Source organism: Uranotaenia lowii, chromosome 2 (genome assembly GCF_029784155.1).
Source record: "Uranotaenia lowii strain MFRU-FL chromosome 2, ASM2978415v1, whole genome shotgun sequence".
NCBI lineage: Eukaryota > Metazoa > Arthropoda > Insecta > Diptera > Culicidae > Uranotaenia > Uranotaenia lowii.
In genome coordinates, this window is record NC_073692.1 from 99,364,850 (window position 1) to 99,385,814 (window position 20,965).

Sequence of the window (20,965 nt, forward strand, 5' to 3'; positions counted from 1 at the left end):
CTTATCTATACGAAAATCGTTTGATGAAAAACAAAAAGCTGTATTCAATAAAAAAAACTCAAACTAGTTTGCAACTGTAAACGACAGTCAACTAAATAAAAACTAAGAAATTGAAACAAACTCTTTTTAACCTTTGCTGCAAACTTTTCTACATTTACCTTGTTGAAAAACTTCTGAAACTCCTAAGCCTCTTTCGTCTGCAATGGCACCGTTTACTTCCATCTGGCACGTGCAAATCAAAGGTCTCACGCGCAGAAGATGATACTTTTCCCATTTTCCGTCACAGCCAGACATAAAAAGGGAATAATTTCATTTGAAGAGTTTTCACCTGCTAGGCCGGCCTCCGAAGTAGCAGATTTCCACTGGAGAGAAATGGATGTTTGCTCACCGGCACAAATTCCTGAACCCCGAAAGGAAAAAAAAAACATTCTTCAACCAACCGAACGGAAACCGCCAGCATCATCCTTGCTTGCCACACCACAGCAGGAGAGCGATATTATTATCTATTGGTATTTGCTCTGTTTGCCCTCTTCCAGACACGGTGTGGCATGGCTGGCAGGAATCGAATCCACCCACCTTACTTTTACAAGGATCAGCGAGATGAGCATCTCGAAGATGCGAGCAACGCTTGACATTGATATATTTCCCTACGAATACGTTCTTCAGGTAAGTACGCGGAGCAGGGTGCAAAAAATTCATCATAAAACTTGATCCGGTATGCATCAACTTTGATTTTGCAAAAGGGAGAAAATGTAAGTCGTTTATAATTCCCAGCACATACTGCCATGTTGTGTAGCATTTCCAAAAAAAAAACGGTTCTAAAGCGAAGGAGTAGAAAATACATGAAGGAATTCTTGGGTAAGTATCTGAAAAGAGTAAAATTCCTAAAGGATGTTGTTTGATTACGATGACGGGGCGGTGGGATTCGGCAAACATTTCGGGAGCCGCCTCAACAAAAAGTTATCCTCCGGGGGTGCCAAAGGTCAATAGGTTTCGAAAAAATATGTTTTATTTGTTTGGGGCACTTTTGGGACACTTTTGGGAGAAAACAAGAACCAGACCCTGTGTCCTTGAGTGCGATGGATAGTTTCCGATATGGTTTAAAGATTTTGGAGTAACTTCTTCACGCAAATGTATCTCTACGCAAAATCTGTACACCAATCGATGCTATCTCTATGCTTAAAATGGTTATTATACCTGAATTACTTCAAAAATGTGCTTTTTGCAAACTTAAGATCAATCAAAAATTGAACCTTGCTGACCTACCTTACAGTGGAAATCTGGAAAACAGTTCACTGTCAATTATGACATGATCTTATGCAAAAACCTGATAAACTCCAAGATGTTATGTTAGCAGTGGAACCTGATCTGTGACGTGAAAAAGACTGTTTGAAATGCATTGCAATTATTTACTCATCGCTATTCATATTTTTAGAAACTGTCCTCCAACTACATCACAAAGTCGCGAATGCCATAAAGATGAAAAGCGATTAAAATCGCAGCAAAAAAAGAAAAAAAACTACAATCAATAACAAACGTTAGTAACCAAAAACAATTTTCACAAAAATTTTGCTGAGGTGTCTTATGGATGTTTCATGAAATAAACTTTTCTGACTGTGACTATAAGCCAAAATGAAAAATGTTTGTTTTTTAAATATCTTCATAAGTATCAGAGATATCGTTTTCAAATTCTTACACATGATAGCTGGCATATCATTTTATCTTTAGCTTTGAAAATTTTGTGTCAAAAACCTTCTGGTTTTAATTTTAAAAATCGCCTAAATTCAGTGTCACAATGACAAAAAAAACTACATTCCACTAATTTGTCATGTGTAAACTAACACCAGCAAATTCCATGGCTCGTTTTCTGATAATACGTTCATTAGGATCTGCTTAACCAGAATCAGTGCTTTTTCTGCAAATTGGTTGAATATTTTGAGAGTAATTCAATTTTTTGAAGCAGTGTTCAAAATGTACAAATGGAGCTGGAAATGGGCCAAGCTAAGATCGCGTATTCCACAGCCTTGAAGCTATTTTTTGAGCTCAAAAACACATAAATATTTAATTTATTGTTTGGCAGCAATCGGAGATAACGTTAATTCACACATCTTACGCAGCCTCTAGACGTTGCTTTTTACGCTCCACGAAGCGGATTTTTTTTTAAATTGGAGATAAGTGCTTCAGACTTATAAAGAAAAAAAAATGTCTTCGGGGATTTCCTCATAAAAAGGAAAATAAACAATTTCAAGTTTAAAAAATTCCTCGATCGAGATTTGAACTCCAGTCCTCCGAGTTTGCTGTTCGATATCTTACCACCATCACTTGATTTGATCCACGCTATAGCTCTTTAGGTGAGATTGCCTTTTTACGAACCAGTCAAAGGAAGAAAGGAAGAGACCGGATAGAGTCTCAATTGAAGGACAGCCCATTTATTGTGAACCAATTCACTTTTAGATAGGTCGTTAATGTCGAATTAGCAAATTCTCAATTTTTTGGAGACATATTTACGAATTGACTAAGCTGCTATCCAATTCAACTGTTTTTGGGCAACGCTTGTCGTGAATGAATGATAGAAAATCATTCAATATCAACGTGTTCATGATGGTTATTGAAAATGTCTTAATAGTCGATTAAGATTACCATTTCTATTACGATTTCATGTTAGCTAGGATCTTTCCAACAAGTGTGGAACTACTGATAAGATAAATTTCATATGCGCCGAATTGGACTGAAAAAAAAAATAAAGATGACTTCAAGGATTTTCTTAACACTAAACGAGCCATTGTTTATAGAAGGTGCTACGAAGCGAAGAAAGAAGTTCAATATCTCAGCCGGAACCAGCTGTTTGGAATTTTTATAGTCTGTCTCCGACAGAATTAATTCCGTTTATTGACAGGAAACTGTCCTCGACAGGACTCAACTGTAAAATGTTTATTTTAAATTTAGAATTTTGACAATACATATGGATATCGAGTTTTACTACTTACAAATAGTTCCCCATAGCTATTGCCTGTACCTAGCGAGTGCTACGTCGGATTACAGAGGCTAATACCTGAACAAATTTCCTTTAATTAGTTTGAGAGAACACTTTACTAGGAAATAAACTTACTTGCCCGGCTAGCTCAGTCGGTAGAGGATGAGACTCTTAATCTCAGGGTCGTGGGTTCGAGCCCCACGTTGGGCGCCAAATGTAACGGATTCACATTGCCCACAATGTCAGTAACTTGAATTATAAGTTTTACACAGGATTACCTAATTCTAACTGCCGTCATTCAGGAACAGAGGGATTATTCTTGTACATACCAGAGTCGCTCGGAGGTTGGCGATAACGACTGAGAGGGTTTCGGTACGCTATGTGGCTTAATTATAGGTGGGGACAAGACTACCCTTGCACGAGTGTGAGAATCAGTTTTTTCAATGTTTTGATTGCTACGTCACAAACGTTCATGAGCGTCTCGACGTTGACGACGCTGTTTACCTACAGCATACAATGTTCCATGTAATTTCAAAAAATAACAATCAAAGCACCCTTTTATCTACGGTATTTCTTCCTGACACGCAGCACGGTGACGCTGTTTGTTTCCAATAATAAACAACTTTATTTGCGTCCCAAACATTCCTTCTGATGAGTTTCCATGGTAAGATTTGGACGCTCAACAATCGACTCCGTGATGGCGTCGCGTTACGTCACAATCGTTCATAAACAACTGTATGGATACAACGAACTAATACTAAAGTTTTTGGTTGTCCCCACCTATAGATAAACCACATAGGTCGGTACGTACTGCGTTGGAGGCTTTACAACACCGGGGGCTCTCAAACCACAACCGTGTGTGTCGCTGCTGGAGGTTACCTTTCGTTGCAGCTCGATGGCGTAGGTGGGTAGTCGTTTTGGATGGTGACGTAAACGACCAACTGATGCAACCGACGAAAACAGCCTGTGCAGGAAGGATTCTCAAGACCCGGGGGTTTCTCAGACCACAACCGAGACCTTCACCGCGTTTGCTCTAGCACTGCAGATCGATGAGCTTTGGTATTGGCCGTGTCGGTAGCCCAGACTCGCACCCACGTTGACGCGGGATTCCTGTCAACGGTTTACGTGCACAATTTATATCAGAACTGTGAAACAATTTCGATGCTTCTCCTTTTTTTTACCTTTTTACCTCAACAACGCTCGCTATTCTCAAGCGTATTCTGATCCGATTGTATGACCGGCTATTTCACCTTTATCACAATTAGACATTACAATAGGTTACACGTGGTTCTCAAGTTAACTAACTTGTTTCACTACTTACTTCACGAATCTACCTGATTTTCACTAACTATTTATGTCTAAAACAGTGTCCGAAATACTCCAAACGGAATCAAACTTATAATTGTTCAAAAATCAAGAGTCTTTTTGCTCTTTAAATAACGTAACGATATCGCACTCCAAAATTGGTTACCATCCGGTTTGGCGCTTCGCAATCAAGTCCTCGAGACAAGTTTCCCTTAAGGCAGTCAGGGCATAGTCTTATTCAACAAAAGGTCTGTTCTTGATATGCTATCCTGCTCCCACTCATACCTACGGTGGTCAACCGGGTTAAGCGAACGTTTCCGTTGACTTATTCCAAGTCTATCGCGCGCCAAGCTATTTTCAAAGGACCGTTTTAAGCGTTTGCTAGAACAAGATTACAAGAACCCACCACGAGATGGCACTTTTATATTGCGCTACTTTTATTTAACCTATTTGAGACCGTTTGCACACCGTGTGTGCAATGGAAGTTTTGTGCTTTTGCTAGAACAATCTTTCATTGTGAGGTTACTATTGCTCGGAAAAATAATATTCTTATACCAGTGGAATCCGCAAACGTTAGGCAAAATATATTGGAAAATGGATTTGATGAAAATCAAACGACATAAAAGTTATCGAGGAGTAAAGTACAATGAGTTCGAATGTTGACAAAAGGCCTCCGTCTCGAATGGGTTAAGCGATCCGTTTGGATACTTCAAATAGTCCGTTACAATCGGATCGCCTAATTTATGTCCGGAAGCTCTAACGCTGATGACCCGGAAGCTTTTTTAAGCTGATGAATCGCAGATTCCTTAGGAAACCAACGCATGAATACAATGCAATTGAATGATTACAAGAGAAACTTACTCGTAGAGAAGAATATCCAGGCTAGTCTGGTGATTACGATTTAACTCAACTTAAATGCGATTCAATTTAAAAGATTGAAAAACGCTCCAACACTTTACCACGAGTTTCCGAAACACAATAAATTTCCGTTATTTTTCCACCTGACGTTTACCGCTTTTTATCCTACACGCTCAAACTGGAAACCCAATCTGTGGGCTATAATCCCACGCAACACCAGCATTACAGCCCATAGTACACGGAAAATAACAGGTAGGCCATTGCGCTTAACCTCACTTCGAAGCTCCGGGTAAATACACAGCATGCTTGCATACCAACAAAAATAGTTAAGAGAATTTGGCAATTTTATATAGAACGGCAATCAAAATTATAAATTTCTCCGTCGATAGTCATTCGATTCTTTTGAAAAGGGCTTCAGATTAAAGGTTGATTCTTCGGGGTCATTGGAAACTATTTTTTGCATTGGATTATTGGATCTGAACCATAATTAATGAGCATACAAAAGAAATTTTCAACGCCGTCCCTTTTTTTTTTTGAGAGCAAGCAATGTAATATTTGCTTCTGTCCATGTTAAAAATTTGATGAATGATCTAAAATACTTCATGTTTCTGTGATAAAAAGTCAATTTGTTAGAATTTATTCCAATCGCACAAGAAAAAGGCCACACAAGGCAAAAATATCATCAGATTTTAGTTTGAAATCGACAAAAAGCCCATTGTATATTACTTTTAGAGAGGTTGGAAAGCCAAATAATGTTGGTTGAATTAAAATGCATAAGTGCATATTTTCTCATTATTTTAATGCTTGTCAATTTAAAAAAAAGTGATTTTTTTTTATAAATTCCATACATTTGCCAGTTTTTTCCATAACTATTTTTCGGAGCCTTCTACCAATACGTTGACAGAGAGCGGAATAGCCTACCTTGTATATTTCAAAGCCTACTATGATTACAGCCGAGGAAATTGCAACTAGTGACAGAAGGAAAAATAAAACCGAAAAGAAAACGAACGACACAAATAACAAGCGTAAGAAAGGAAAACCCAAATGATGATAAACGTTTTTTTAACTGTCACCTTTTTTTATGAAATTAGTATAAGTTTCAATAAAATTTATGATTCGAAATAAAATTTTTTACACTAATTAATACCAGCGTAAGAAAATACTAAAAAAGGCCATCCACATACCACGTTAACAAATCATTACAGGAAGCACATGTTTACCAGTAATTCAAACAAAAATACAATGGATTAGAGATGAGAGAACGGAGAATGATTTTATCAGCTCCTGTTGAATGAATGAATAACCTCGGTTGAAGTAAAGGAACTGACTGATTAATATTTATTGATCATCACTTAATGAAAATGTAAGCCAAACTACATTACAGGTGAAAACTTTACATTCTACGTGATCATTCTTCACTTAAACATATGGATAACATTCTTTTTTTTTTTTTTTTAATTTTTGTACATATTTTTCAGTTCAGGCAACTATTACAACGGTAACCCATATACTAAAGCAAATTTTCTTTGTCTTGTAACTTAAAAAAATAACGCCTTCAAATAGAATTGTTCGATCTTGGATCGATCTTTTGACTCAAATTTCCGATTTTTTGTTCGATTCTTTAGCCTTGGATTATTTTCGATCCGATCTTTCGATCTTTTGAGGTCTTTTTAGCTATTTATTTTGAGATTCAGTTTTATGCAGAATTTTGATACCTGCAGCGACCTAAAGACTGCTTTTCATTTAATATGATTTCATTTCATATAATCGAGACCGACATGACTAAATCCTTTATGCATCGTGTTGTTTTAAAATAACACTACTTAAAATTCAAATATCTTGGATTTTGGGTTTTTCACCTCTATACTCTTGAGAAACGAGAACTTTTATTAAATGCTCAATTAATCGGAAGTTCCATAGAACGGTCACTTGAAGGCTGACTCAGCCTTAACTTCTTATCGAAACTTTCGAATCTCATAATCGACACTCGGTAGAAGGCTGTTCAGCATTTGAAAGTGACCATTATCAAGAGTATTTCTAGACTAATAAAGCGTCTATTTGTTATCTACATTTGAATAATTACATTCCTCAAATTAATATTTTAATATTGCCTCTATTTTAATGGAAATTATTCTTGAAAAATTTGGATGCATCAAGAATTGAACTTTAACCTTCCAAGGGATATCTTTGTGCCATTTGGCCATTGTGGCTGATATGCCATTATTTAAAACAGCTAAAATCCGTAGCCATTTTTCAAAATTAGCATTCCACAAAGTGAATCAACTTGAAATGGTTGGATTGTTTTTATTAGCCAAGTTACAATGTGTAGACTATAATTCGAAGCATATATTTATTATATTTTTGATATGTCGTATACACTAAACCAAAGTCATGAAAATACATTCTGATATTAAATTTGAAAATTATTTTTTTTTATTGCTCATGCATTTGATATACAAATGTATGAATTTTCCGACCGTTTGCCATTACGTACTTCAGCAGAAAGCAGCCCTCAGACAGCACTCCTTACAAAATTTAAAAGATCGATCTTGCAGAGATCGATTCTGGAACCATTCAGCTGAATCGATCTTGAGAATCGATCTTTTCTAGAAGATCTAACAATCCTATTTTCGACTAAATTTAGTACAGGTGTATATACCAGTGATGCGAATGTCATCCAAAAGACAGTCGGGATCATAACAGTCGCATAACATTTTCCAATGACATTTGAAGAGATCGCATTGTCATTGACGGTCATCAAAAAAAAAAAATGTGACACGACTGGAGAAAATGTTAATCAGTTTTGCAATGACAGTCGCTCAGAAAAATGTCATTGAATTATTTATCTCGATGACATTTTGGACTTGTAACATTCGAAGATTCTGTTGGTCCTCTGACTGTCGGAATGACATTTTTGAATTTTATATTGCGTGACTGTCATAGAAAAATTAAAAAATTGTCATGATTTTGACGGTTATGAAGTTTATTGGCCACGGTCAATCTGGCCGAATCCGGAATTCGAAAAATCAAATTGATCAGATTTCAAATCGCGACACATAAATACAAAGTTTATAGGTATTATATGTACAGATTATATATCTGATACTGATAACGCATCAGATTGCCATCACATTATAAATATCCCATTTAGGATTCTTGCTTATGTTAAAAGGTTCTCTTCACATATAGTATTGCCATTCTTTTGAAGCATGTTCATATTCGAATTAACTTTGATGTCTTGCGGCAGGTACATCTTCAAGCCGTTGTAGAATATAGATCGTTTTGTCATTTCTTTATTAGCAATCGGAAGTCTAAAATCACAAGCTTTTCTCGTATTGTAACTGTGAATGCCGTTTCCTAACTGAAGATCTCGAGCAAAATATGAAGGTAACAAACATTCCATTTTTCATTTTACTTATTTAATTTTTGGCATTTCGGCGAGTTGTGAAAATTCAAGATAGAATATTTACACCCATAGAAGAGGTTACAAAAATCCAATGCCTATTTAGCAAATCTCTGTGCCGATAATGCGCTGAAATGTGCACTGTGCCGAAGATGATATGTTTGAAAAACCGTAACTGGCATAAGGACTCGGCTTCCAACTAAAATGATGCATGACCACTACATTGAAGCGAAACAAGAAAAACATTTCATGGGATTTCTTTCCTATTGGATAATTCACCCCAGAAACAAGAAAAAAAAACTACAGCGCCCGTAGGGAGAGTCGAATTCAAATCACCAATTCTATCGTCTTGCCAGTCCGACATCTTAACCAGTGTACTATTTGAGCTTCATGCAGGATGAGGGATATTTGTCATAGGCTTTCTGCCACCGAACAATCACAAAAAATCACACAACGGTGGCTACCCGGCGTTTGGCCGCCTTTCAAGGAAGTCCTTTGTCTTGCGATGGAAACGGCAAAGGGAACGGGAGTGAAGGAAAGGGAAACCCATTGAATGAGAACTGTGCTTTGCTTACTGCCTGCTATTACATACACACGCTACATATACACAGCTGCTAAAGCCGGGCAGCTTGGCCGTTGGTTGTTTGCCGGTGAATTGAAGGAATGTTTTTGTTGTTGCTTTTGCTACATACACACGCACAGCTTAGCCGTGGTTGTTTGCCGGTAGATTGAATTGAAGCAATGTTTTTTTTGTTGCTTTTACTGCATACACACGCACAGCTTGGCCGTGGTAGTTTGCCGGTGGGTTGAAGGGATTGAATTAGAAGGATGTTTTTGTTGTTGCTTTTACTACATTCACACGCACAGTGCTCGGTTGGCTGGCTGCCTGGTGTTGGCCGGTATTTATTTCCATCCTTCTTCGTCTTGTGATGCGATAGGGAGGGACGTGAAAGCGTTTTTGTTTTGTTTCTTTCAGACATACGCAATTCGGTTAACTTGTGAGATTAATGCCGGTGGGAGCAAATCGAATCAGCACCGATAGCGTTATCTTCTTGTACCAATGATGCTATGTAATTGACTACACGCCATTGGCACAGAGGCTGAATTTTGGGTGTAGAAAGAACATGACAGTATTATAGGTGGAAAGATCAAAGCTAGAGCGCGTTGGGTAGAAGAAATTGAATAGTTGGTGAAAATGTGAGCAGGGCTTTTGTTTTGTGAACAGCTTTTGAACTACTTGCGTGATTCTTTGCCGTTCGCCGTTTCAATGTTGATAGGAGGGGATTTTTTTTTTATTATCTGACAATTTGCGCCGGGGGTCTTCAGATTTTCACCAAAATTGAAAATTTGGTTCATTTTTGCGACTTAAAAACACATGTATTTTTTCAGATTTCTAACATTTTTATTTTTTGAGTTAGCTTCGGTTAGATTTTTTTGTAAATAAAAAATAACAATTTTTCAAAGCGACATAACTCTGTTGTTTCCCAACGGAAATTATAAAATAGCACATCAAAATGCATTGAAATTTTATCAGCTTTCCAAATAGAATAGTTGAAAAAAATTAAATAATGACCTTCAACATGAAAAGTTGTAAATAAACTTTAAATGGCGTCTAAAAGTATCGTCTGCATCACCGAATATTTTGCAAAAAATACCATTGTGTAGCTCGATTCATGATGCAACTTTCATCTGAAGACACCAAAGTGGGCCATTAACACCTTGAAGAGTTATGAAAGAAATAATGACAATAAATCTCTTTTTTTGCATCGAAAACAAACAATGGTGGAACAACTGCACTCACATATGGAGATAGCAAGCACTTCTAACAACATGGAAACAAAAGAACTTACCAAAGCAGGTAAAAAACACTACTTTTTCGTGCTTTGTAGAGTGTTTGCAGCAAAACTGACTTTAAATTTTAACCAAAACTCTGAGTATCGTATTGTTCAAGTGATATAACTAATAATGTGAATGTTGCTTTTTCAACCTGGTCATATACTATGTAACTTATTAATTTTTCGATCAAAGATCATTGTGAAGCATGATCAATGCCAATAGTAGAAGGTTCAGTCCCTGTTTTTGGGATCACGAAAATGTAATTAAAAAAAAATGAAATATAGACTTGCTTTACATAGTTTTTATATCGGAAGCTAAGCACTGGACACCAAAATCCTTTCCCATTGATCAAAAAAGTTTGAGAAAGTGGCACAAATGTTGTAGAAATAATCAAAGAGCTCAGTATGGCCAGCCCTGACTGTAAAATGATGAAAATATGATACTTTTACCGTATTCGTTTTCTACATTCGCCCACACCCAAAATTCAGCCTCTGTGCCAATGGCGTGTAGTCAATTTCATAGCATCATTGGTACAAGAAGATAAGGCTGATGTCATGCTGAAGCAACTAGCAACGCGACCTACAACGCAACGTTCACACGACTAACCAGCTCTCATTTGATCTCCATGGAAATCGCGCAGACCTGTCATACTGGTCGCTTTGTGTAGCGCGACCAATCTGATGCCAATGTGTTTAGTAGCGCGACTAGTAGGAAATCCAATAGGAACATTGTTTTTTCTCGATTTGAAGCAGTGATTCCGGGTTTTAAGCACAATAGTACGAAGATCTGTCCGAACTTGTGATAATAAACTAAAAACTATTTTAATCGGCGAGAAAATTTTCGGCATTCTTGCAATCCGGGTCGTGATTTGATGAGTTTTTGATGGCTCCGGAAAGAAAGGAGACGATTCAAAGCATTATCAGATGTAGAGAAGTGATGATTTGTAGGGAATTTCAAAGTGACAGGTCGCGCCAGCATGACATACCAATGCAATGCAACGCAATCTTATTGGAACGTTGCGTTGCGTTGCGTTGCTAGTTGTTTCAGCATGACATCAGCCTAACGCGACCGGCACTGATTCGATTTGCGCCCACCGGCATTAACCTCCCAGCGCAACCGAATTGCGTATGTCTGAATGAAACAAAATAAAAACGTTTTCGCGTCCCTCCCCATCGCATCACAAGCCGAAGAAGGATGGAAATAAATACCGGCCAACACCAGGCAGCCAGCCAACCGAGCACTGTGCGTGTGAATGTAGCAAAAGCAACAACAAAAACATCCTTCTAATTCAATCAACCGGCAAACACGCACACAAAACTTTCGGGGCTCCACTTAGCAAAATTTCGCTGTTACTTTCCGTTAGCAAAAATATTTTTTTACTGTTGAGTTAGCAAAAAGCTAAATTTACTTGATTTTAGCAATTAGAAAGTTCATTTTGCTTGACTTTAGCAAAACAAAGGTTTTCTAGCCGCTTTGTGCACAGACAACAGCCGCCGCGGGTTTTAAGAAAAATAACAAACAGACATCATTGTGCGCGGTTCCGAAAGTTCGATGCTTGTGGTTCTAGTGGTGGCTAAGTCAACAACAAAATACTAACCAAATCGACATCGGATGCGTACAGGTAAGGGCGAATTATAAATTGTACAAATTTTCCGATTTTTAAATCCAAAATTGTTTGTTTTTCTTTCAGGTTACAACTGCAACACAAAACCCCCATCAGACCAGAAATAAAGGGGACCACAGCTGGAATTTCAACGAGCTGCATCCGGCACACACTCTGGTGCATTCGTCGATGAAGATGACGCCCGCTGGAACCGCTGGAACCGGAATTTCCGTTAATCGAACGTGAAATTAAATTTTAAAAAAAATTTAAAAATAAATTGAAAGTGAAGTAAATTTGTGAATTTTATTTCATAATCAAACGTTCTCCCTGATTCTCCAGAGAAAAAACAATAAATTTTGAAATTTCAGATCCAGGCGATCTTTTCTTCCGGTTTTTGCTAAAAATTGAGTAAAAATTGCGGCGGCTATCTTTTTTTCTTGTTTGCTAAAATTATAGTTAAAAAATATTGCTAATTTTTTTGCTAAGTTTCTAGCTGGTCAAATTTGAGCAAATTTTTGCTAAATTCTGGCCTCGAAAATTTTGTGTGCGGCTAAGCTGTGCGTGTGTATGTAGCAAAAGCAACAACAAAAACATTCCTTCAATTCGTCGGCAAACAACACCGGCCAAGCTGCCCGGCTTTAGTAGCGTGTGTATGTAATAGCAGGCAGTAAGCAAAGCACAGTTCTCATTCAATGGGTTTCCCGTTCCTTCACTCCCGTTCCCTTTCCCGTTTCCATCTTAAGACAAAGGAATGCATTGAAAGGAGGCCAAACGCCGGGAAGCCGCCGTTGTCTGTTTTTTGTGATTGATCGGTAACAGAAAGCCTATGACAAATATACCTCATCCTGCATGAAGCTTGAATAGTATACTGGTTAGAATGTCGGACTGGCAAGACGATACAATTGATGATGTGAGTTCGATTCTCACTACAGCGCTGAGGTTTTAATTTTTATTTTTTTGTTTCTGGGATGAATTATCCAATAGGAAGGAAATCCCATAAAATGTTTTTCTTGTTTCGCTTGAATGTAGTGGTCATCATTTTGGTTGGGAGCCGAGTCCTTATGCCAGTTACGGTTTTTCAAACATACCGTCTTCGGCACAGTGCACATTTCAGCGCATTATCGGCACAGAGATTTGCTAAATAGGCATTGAATTTTTGCAACCTCTTCTATGGGTGCAGTTTTGAGGTTTACCATACTAGAACGAACATAATTCGTCGTCAGTGTTTTGCTACCTCTACTCTATCGCTCACACACGAATCTTCAGTGTTCCACCGTCTATTTTAAATCGAATCTGGGGAATTACGGATGCAAAACTTAGCGCATAAACTTCTAAAAATGACAGTAAAATGTGCATAACTTGTTGTGACCTGGTGCAAAACTGGATATAAACGAATACGTTAATAGATTTTTGGATATAACATGAAGTCAGTTAAGCTTTAACAATCTACCGCCCCTTCTTTCATAACAGTCCCATTTTGAACTTCTAAATGCAATTGTCAAAAAAAGAAACATACTTTTGCAAAAAAATATCATGAATTCCACATTGTAAGTTGAATCGTTTTACGATTTTTGATTGCATCCGATAGTTTTTCGCTCAGGAAGTCATTCCTAAGAAAGTCAGACCATCATTCGACATCACCATGTGCATCATTCGACATCAAGTGAGTTAAAAAAATGTTTAAATGATTCAAAGCAATAAACCAAAGACTATTTCGCCGAAAGAAACATTGAAAAGTAACCAAATCCGTGGTATTTCACATATGGGACTGTTATTCAGGTATATTTCATATAGGACAGCCACGAATTAATTTTTTTTTTCGAAATTTTTAGAACAAAACCTCTTTTTTTAGTCTTTTATGTTGAAGCCTTATGTTGACCTAAAATGACGAAAATTCATATGGGACTGTTATGCGAGTAGGGGCAGTCTGAAAAGGACGAAAAAATAGTGTTTTTTACCAGCTTCGATAAGTTCTTTTGTTTCCATGTTGTTAGAAGTGCTTGCTATCTCCAAATGTGAGTGCAGTTGTTCCACCATTGTTTGTTTTCGTTGCAAAAAAAGAGATTTATTGTCATTATTTCTTTCATAACTCTTCAAGGTGTTAATGGCCCACTTTGGTGTCTTCAGATGAAAGTTGCATCATGAATCGAGCTACACAATGGTATTTTTTGCAAAATATTCGGTGGTGCAGACGGTACTTTTAGACGCCATTTAAAGTTTATTTACAACTTTTCATGTTGAAGGTCATTATTTAATTTTTTTCAACTATTCTATTTGGAAAGCTGATAAAATTTCAATGCATTTTGATGTGCTATTTTATAATTTCCGTTGAGAAACAACAGAGTTATGTAGCTTTGAAAAATGGTTATTTTGTATTTACAAAAAAATCTAATCGAAGCTAACTCAAAAAATAAAAATGTTAGAAATCTGAAAAAATACATGCGTTTTTAAGTCGCAAAAATGAACCAAATTTTCAATTTTGGGGAAAATCTGAAGACCCCCGGCGCAAACCCGTCAGATAATAAAAAAAAATCCCCAGGAAGCGATGAAGAAACCCATCGCATTCCTACCCACATTGAAACACGGACGGGTCGAACACATGAGATTGTGCATAAGAGTACAATCTCATTTGTGTATCTGAAGCATGAAGTACAATTGTAGAAAAGTAATCGAAATGTGACATAATAACCGACTTCACGTAAATGATTTTTGACCAGAAAGTCAAATATCTATTTATCCGGCAAAGTACACCATATTTTTTAGCAATTTTTTTGATTGTATAGTCCACATGCTCTATTAAGTTTAGCTTATCATCAACTTGCACTCCTAGATATCTCGCCAATAAGCAGATTTCGGCAATTCACAATTTTGCGGTTGCCTGTAATCATCCAGTTGGTTTTATCGAGATTCAAGCATAATTTTCGTTGTATCAGAAACTCAGTAATATTTTCCAAATCAGCATTTACTTCATGTATTATGAGTTCTAAGTTTTTACCTGTCCAATAAGACACTGAATCATCAGCAAACAGTTTTAGGTGTCCGTGCTGTAGGCACATTTTCGAGTCGTTGATGTATAAGATAAAATGAATTGGCCCTAGAACACTTCCTTGAGGGACATCCAACTTATTTTCGTTAAACTGAAAGTAAGCCGAGCTAAACTTTGTTCGTTGCATTCTATTTTCCAAGTAACTTTCAAACCAGTTCAAGACCATGCCACTTAATCCAATCCTTGCTAAAACATCCAACAGTTTCAGTCGGCGACTGTGTAATTCCCGTTTTCAACATTCTCTTTCCATTTTCGAAGTATCGAATTTACCGCTGTTTCCGTGGAATGTTGTTTCCTGAATCCAGATTGTTCCTCAATCCAAACATTTTCCGACTCAATGAACTGTAGCAACTGCCGTTTGACTGCTAATTCTAGCACTTTTTCTTGTGACTCTAACATGTTAATAGGTCTGAATAAGGTTGATTCACGTGCATTGGGCTGTTTTGGTACAGGAAACACTGTTGAAAATTCCCATTTATTTGGCATATTACCTAATTGCAGACTAGTGTTTATAATTTCCAATAGTATTGTTAAAGAGTCCTTGAAAACTCTTAGTGATACATTGTCAATGCCCGCTGTAAATTTCAAGTTTTTACTATTTCAAAAAATTCTTGAACAGTAACGCTTTCGAAGGAGCTCCAGTATCGATCATTGTAATCTTTTTGTCCCAAGCTGATATTTGAACATGAATTTGCATGACACTGTCTACGAAATAATTGTTGAATTTTTCCGCTATTTCCAATACGTTAGTAGTTTCAACACCATTAAAACGTACTGAAGCAAGTTTTACCCCACCTGGGTTGGCTAAACGTTTAATCGTTTTCAATACGAGTTTTCCGTCGTTTCTGTTCTTGTCTAGTCCTTCTTGAACTGATTGATTTTTGGCTTCTTTTATTTTCTGAGAGTATCCATTTCACACAATTTTGCACCCCTGCCAATTTCACTTACATTTCTGGCGAAGAAACTGGCTGTACAATTTATCTTTTCTTCTTTTCAGCAGGCGAAGGTTACTAGAGAACCAATGATTGGTGACTTTTCAATTTTCGCCTCGTTCGAAAATATCGGGCATAAGACCAGAAGCTGCTTATAATTAAACTAAACATTGTTGTGCATTTCTTACAGCTTTGTAATTGGACTGTGAGAACTACCGAGCGATCACTGTGCTAAATGCCGCCTACAAAGTGCTGTCCCGAATACTACTCCGCCGCCTAACGCCACAAGCAAACAGATTCGTGGAAAGTCACCAGGCCGGCTTCATGGAGGGACGGTCAAAGACAGACCAGATCTTCACATTACGGCAAATTCTCCAAAAATGCCGCGAACACCAAGTCCCTACGCACCATCTATTCATCGACTTCAAAGTCTTATACGACATGATCGACCGTGACGAGCTATGGAAAATCATGGACGAGAACGGCTTTCCCGGGAAGATGACCAGACTGATCAAGGCGACGATGGATGGAACGCAGTGCTGTGTGCGGATTTCGGGTGAATTGTCGAGTTCATTCGAATCGCGCAGGGGGTTTTGACAAGGTGATGGTCTATCCTGCATGATGTTCAACGTGGCGCTAGAAGGTGTTATTCGACGAGCGGTGGGCGAAATGCGGGGCACGATTTTCAACAGATCCAGTCAACTTATCTGCTTTGCCGATGACATTGATATAGTCGGCAGATCATCTGCGGCGGTGGAGGAGATCTACCACAAACTGAAACGCGAAGCAGGAAGGATTGGGTTGATGATTAATACGTCCAAGACGAAGTACATGCTGGCCTGCGGATCCGAGACCGACCGAACCCGCTTGTCCAGTAACAAGGTCACGATCGACGGCGACGAGCTGGAGATAGTAGAAGACTTTGTCTATCTCAGCTCACTGGTGACCGCAGACAATGACACCAGCCGTGAGATCCGGAGGCGAATTATCAGCGGAAGTCGTGCCTACTATGGACTTCACAAGCAACTGCGGTCGAGAAGACTTAGCCCTCGCACGAAGTGTAATCTGTACATGACGCTCATTAGACCGGTTGTTCTCTACGGGCACGAGACATGGATATTGCTCGAGGAGGACCTGCGTACACTCGGAGTATTCGAGCGACGAGTGTAAAGAACCATCTTTGGCGGCGTACAGGAGAACGGAGTGTGGAGGCGAAGGATGAACCACGAGCTCGCGCGAATCTACGGCGAACCCAGTATCCAGAAGGTGGTGAAAGCTGGCCGGATACGCTGGGCGAGACATGTTGCGAAAATGCCGGACGACTGTCCTGCAAAACAGGTGTTAACTACGAATCCGGTAGGAACGGGACGAGCAATTGCGCAACGAGCGAGGTGGTTAGACCAAGTGGAGCGTGAGCTGGCGAACGTGGGGTGCCCGAGAAATTGGAAGACGGTTGCCATGGACCGAGTGATTTTTAGGAATTATGTTCGTCAAGTTATGTCGTGAGACGAAAATAAATAAAATAATTCTGAATGTTGTTTGAAAATCAAATTTGAGTCACGTTACAAGCTTCCCCTTTTTAGAACCCTTGAAAAAAATCTGTGACATAGGTAAATGATTGGATAGGTAAAATACCCTAATAAAAATAAACAATTTAGGCTAGATTGTTAAAAACGGACTACATATAATACATTGCATAAATTGACCCAAACAACTAATCTGTGGAAAATTTCAACTCAAGCGGACTTGACTAGCGGTGCCTCAAAGAGATTTCAAATTCAGATTCATATTTGATATTCAGATTTACCAGTTTCAGATTTTAAATTCACTTTTCAAATCTTGGATAAATGAAAAATTTGATATCTTTTGTTAAGTTTCGTATTTTAGATTCTGATTCGATTAAACTACAAAAACATAAACAATTCGCCACACTGTAGAAAAGAAAAATGTCCCGATCGAACCCCCTCACTCGTATTAATCTCAACGCCCCCGATAAGATACCAATACGTGAGACGAGCTCGACAATGCTTATCAGCTGGATATCTGGTGGATGCCAGCAAGACAAATGCGCGACATCTATTTTTTCCCCTTTTTTGTTCTCATCGATTCGATTTAAGAGGATCAATTATTGAAGTTTCATCCCGTTGAAATTGAAATTCGTAGTCAATTTATTAGCTGGACTGACCTAATAAATTGATGTTGCAAGTTAACTATCTGGAAATGATGGCCCTACGGCTTACAGACAACAGCAAAAACGTATCAATAGATACGTACATATGCTAGTTTCCAGCATGATTTATCATCTTTTTTTATTAGGTATATCGTCAGAGGTTTATAATGGAACTTTTTATAATGCTGCTCCGTCTTGGCCCTACGGCTTACAGACAACAGCAAAAACGTATCAATAGATACGTACATATGCTAGTTTCCAGCATGATTTATCATCTTTTTTTATTAGGTATATCGTCAGAGGTTTATAATGGAACTTTTTATAATGCTGCTCCGTCTTACTTACCTCCTTGATCTGTGGATATTTTTTCTTCGTTTCGAGCGACAGATTGCGAAAGTCGTTCTGCAGCACCTCCAGAAATTTTTGCGCCGCCTCGTTGTCTGTCGTTCCGCTGACGAAGGCCATCCTGGAGCAGTGTAATCCGATTTGGGTCTGTAGTAAGTATACTTTTCACCGCTGTATCCCGAAACAAAATTTTGTATCACTTTGGGGGGTTTTTCTTGTTTTTTTTTCTACGCCTGTCTATGACCACAATCGCATTCCTCTTTTATGTAAGATCTGACCACAGCTCTCTCGAGAAGGGCAGGGATACGGACTCACGACGAGTTTCCGTGGTTTTGCACCGATTCGGTAAGCTTCTGGTTCCACTTTTTGCCGAACAAATCAACGAAGAAAAAACTTCTAAGATCTACATCATTCCACTGATATTTGCTTCAACCACAAACTTGACACGTAAGTGCAAAACAACATTGCAAACAACACTCATCCAGATAAAGCAAAAAAAAATGGATCTCCCTGTTTGATTTTCAGAATCCACTGGATAAATATTGCAGTTTGGTGCAACTGCAAGCTTCTGGTCACGGCAAAATTTCGGAACCTTCCCTTCCCGTTTCAAAACAGTAAACACTTTCCCCCCAGGGAAGATTTTCCGTATCGAAAAAAATCACTTCAAATTTTCACCTTTGCTTCCGTATCGCGGACGAGTAGAAAAACCATCAGCGAATTTACAAACCGGAACCGGATAACACGATGGACCCGGGTCCGAACAGTATCACCTACTGGAAACTGGAACCGAGCGGCTGGTAAAACAAATCCGAAATACCTACAGACTTTCCCGAAAAACTGTACGTGCTTTCCAATTTCTGGTCCCGATAGATCTGATGATGGTGTTGCGTTTTTGACAAAAACCTGACGGCTCATCGGATCAGATCAGAGGCGTCATCGCGCACGACATCATCATCATCGTCATTGCGTGTCAACACGGCGCAATGATGACAGGTTGAGGTGTCAATTTACTGTGGAACCTGTGGAACTTTTATGCACCGCGACAAATTTATCCGTATATTTTAATGAACGCTTTTGGTTACAGTTCGATACCTAGCCGATGTATTGTGTCATATGATGGGCCACACGGACAGATCGCATGGCTGGCTGTCATACACACTTAATCTTTTCTCCTGTGGCCGGGACGATTTTGTAATTTTGAAATTACAGGACGATCTCAGGACAGAAAAAGAGCTCAGGAAAACAACTGTCAAACTGTCCTGTAGGCTCGAAACGCTTTCCTCCGGCAATTTACAGGTAGTTTTAAAATTCTCCTGAACGTTCGAAACGGACTCATTCCGAGAATTATTGGAAATTCTGAAATCGTTTTGCATTCTCTTTTTTCGAATCAGAAGAAATAAAAAATACTGTTGAAACTTTAATTTATTATTTACAACTTTTATTTTGCACTTTCATTTCACACAGAACACATTAAAAATAACACTTTTAAATCACTTTATAATAGAGTAACCGGAAGGTTCTAACACACTTTTCTGGATCGGTGGTGGCATTCCTCATTGTGATTTATTCCACTTCCTGGCCGGTAGGATTTCTGCCTCATGCTCTGGGTGGAATTGTTTCCTGCATGCACTTTCACCCCTCTATTTGCATCTCACGGAAAAAGACTGGTTATTCTGCAACGCTATTCAGTTGAACCGTCTGCCGGAAGCCGTACGTTTAGCCTAAACCACAAAAAAAAACCTTAAAATATACCCCGCATACTAAAATACCATATCTAAAACAGTCCATACAATTCATCTACGGTTTCAGAAAAAGTGATTGTCTCTGTAAATGCAGATCCCGCATAAATGAGGATGGTAATTACAATGGCAATATTGCCACCTCGCCACATAAATACCGAGATAAAACGTGTATTAAATATAAACGATTAATCATGCTCCACACATTCGAATATTTTCTTACGTTTCTTACAGGCTTCAATTTTTCCTGATCGGCTTTCAGTCTATCGATGCTGCGATTATCCTCCGCTGGGTTTTTGTGCTAAGCTACCCGCTTAATAAATATTCTACTAGGGCTACTAGAATTCTAGTAGCAGTTCTAGTAGAATTCTAGTAGAATTTCTGCTGGCAGCCAAGTAGAATATGGCCCACCCGTTTCTACTTGGAATGAATTTCCCGATCCAGAATGACAGTTTGAATGAACGACGACCATGTGTGCATGTGTGAGTGAACGACTATCGCGTGTACATGTGTGAGTGAGAGCTAAACCTGTACTACTACCAATGGATTTAATGGATCCAACCAATTCAATGCTACTTAATTAAAAAAATATTTTTTGTCCAACATATTTATTTGTTCAACACTTTTTAAAATTCTACACAAAAAGCACAAATTTGAAAAAAAAAACAAACACATAACTTTCTTTTTTAATTTCATCTTGTATCGGGAGCTTCAGTTGGGATTTTCCACCGCCGGCGAGTTGTTGATCAGCAAA

General features: G+C 38.4%; 1 protein-coding gene across 1 annotated transcript in view; it reads right to left on the reverse strand.

The window, feature by feature from the left end:
• LOC129746106 (protein MON2 homolog) overlaps nt 1-19,394 on the reverse strand; it is an 83,355-nt gene extending 63,961 nt beyond the window's left edge. Inside the window, exon 1 of the mRNA XM_055739567.1 lies at nt 18,473-19,394. Within this exon, the coding sequence (XP_055595542.1) occupies nt 18,473-18,592 (120 nt within the window). The 5' untranslated portion in view covers nt 18,593-19,394. The remainder of the gene's footprint in view (nt 1-18,472) is intronic.
• Between the last annotated feature and the right edge of the window lie 1,571 nt (nt 19,395-20,965).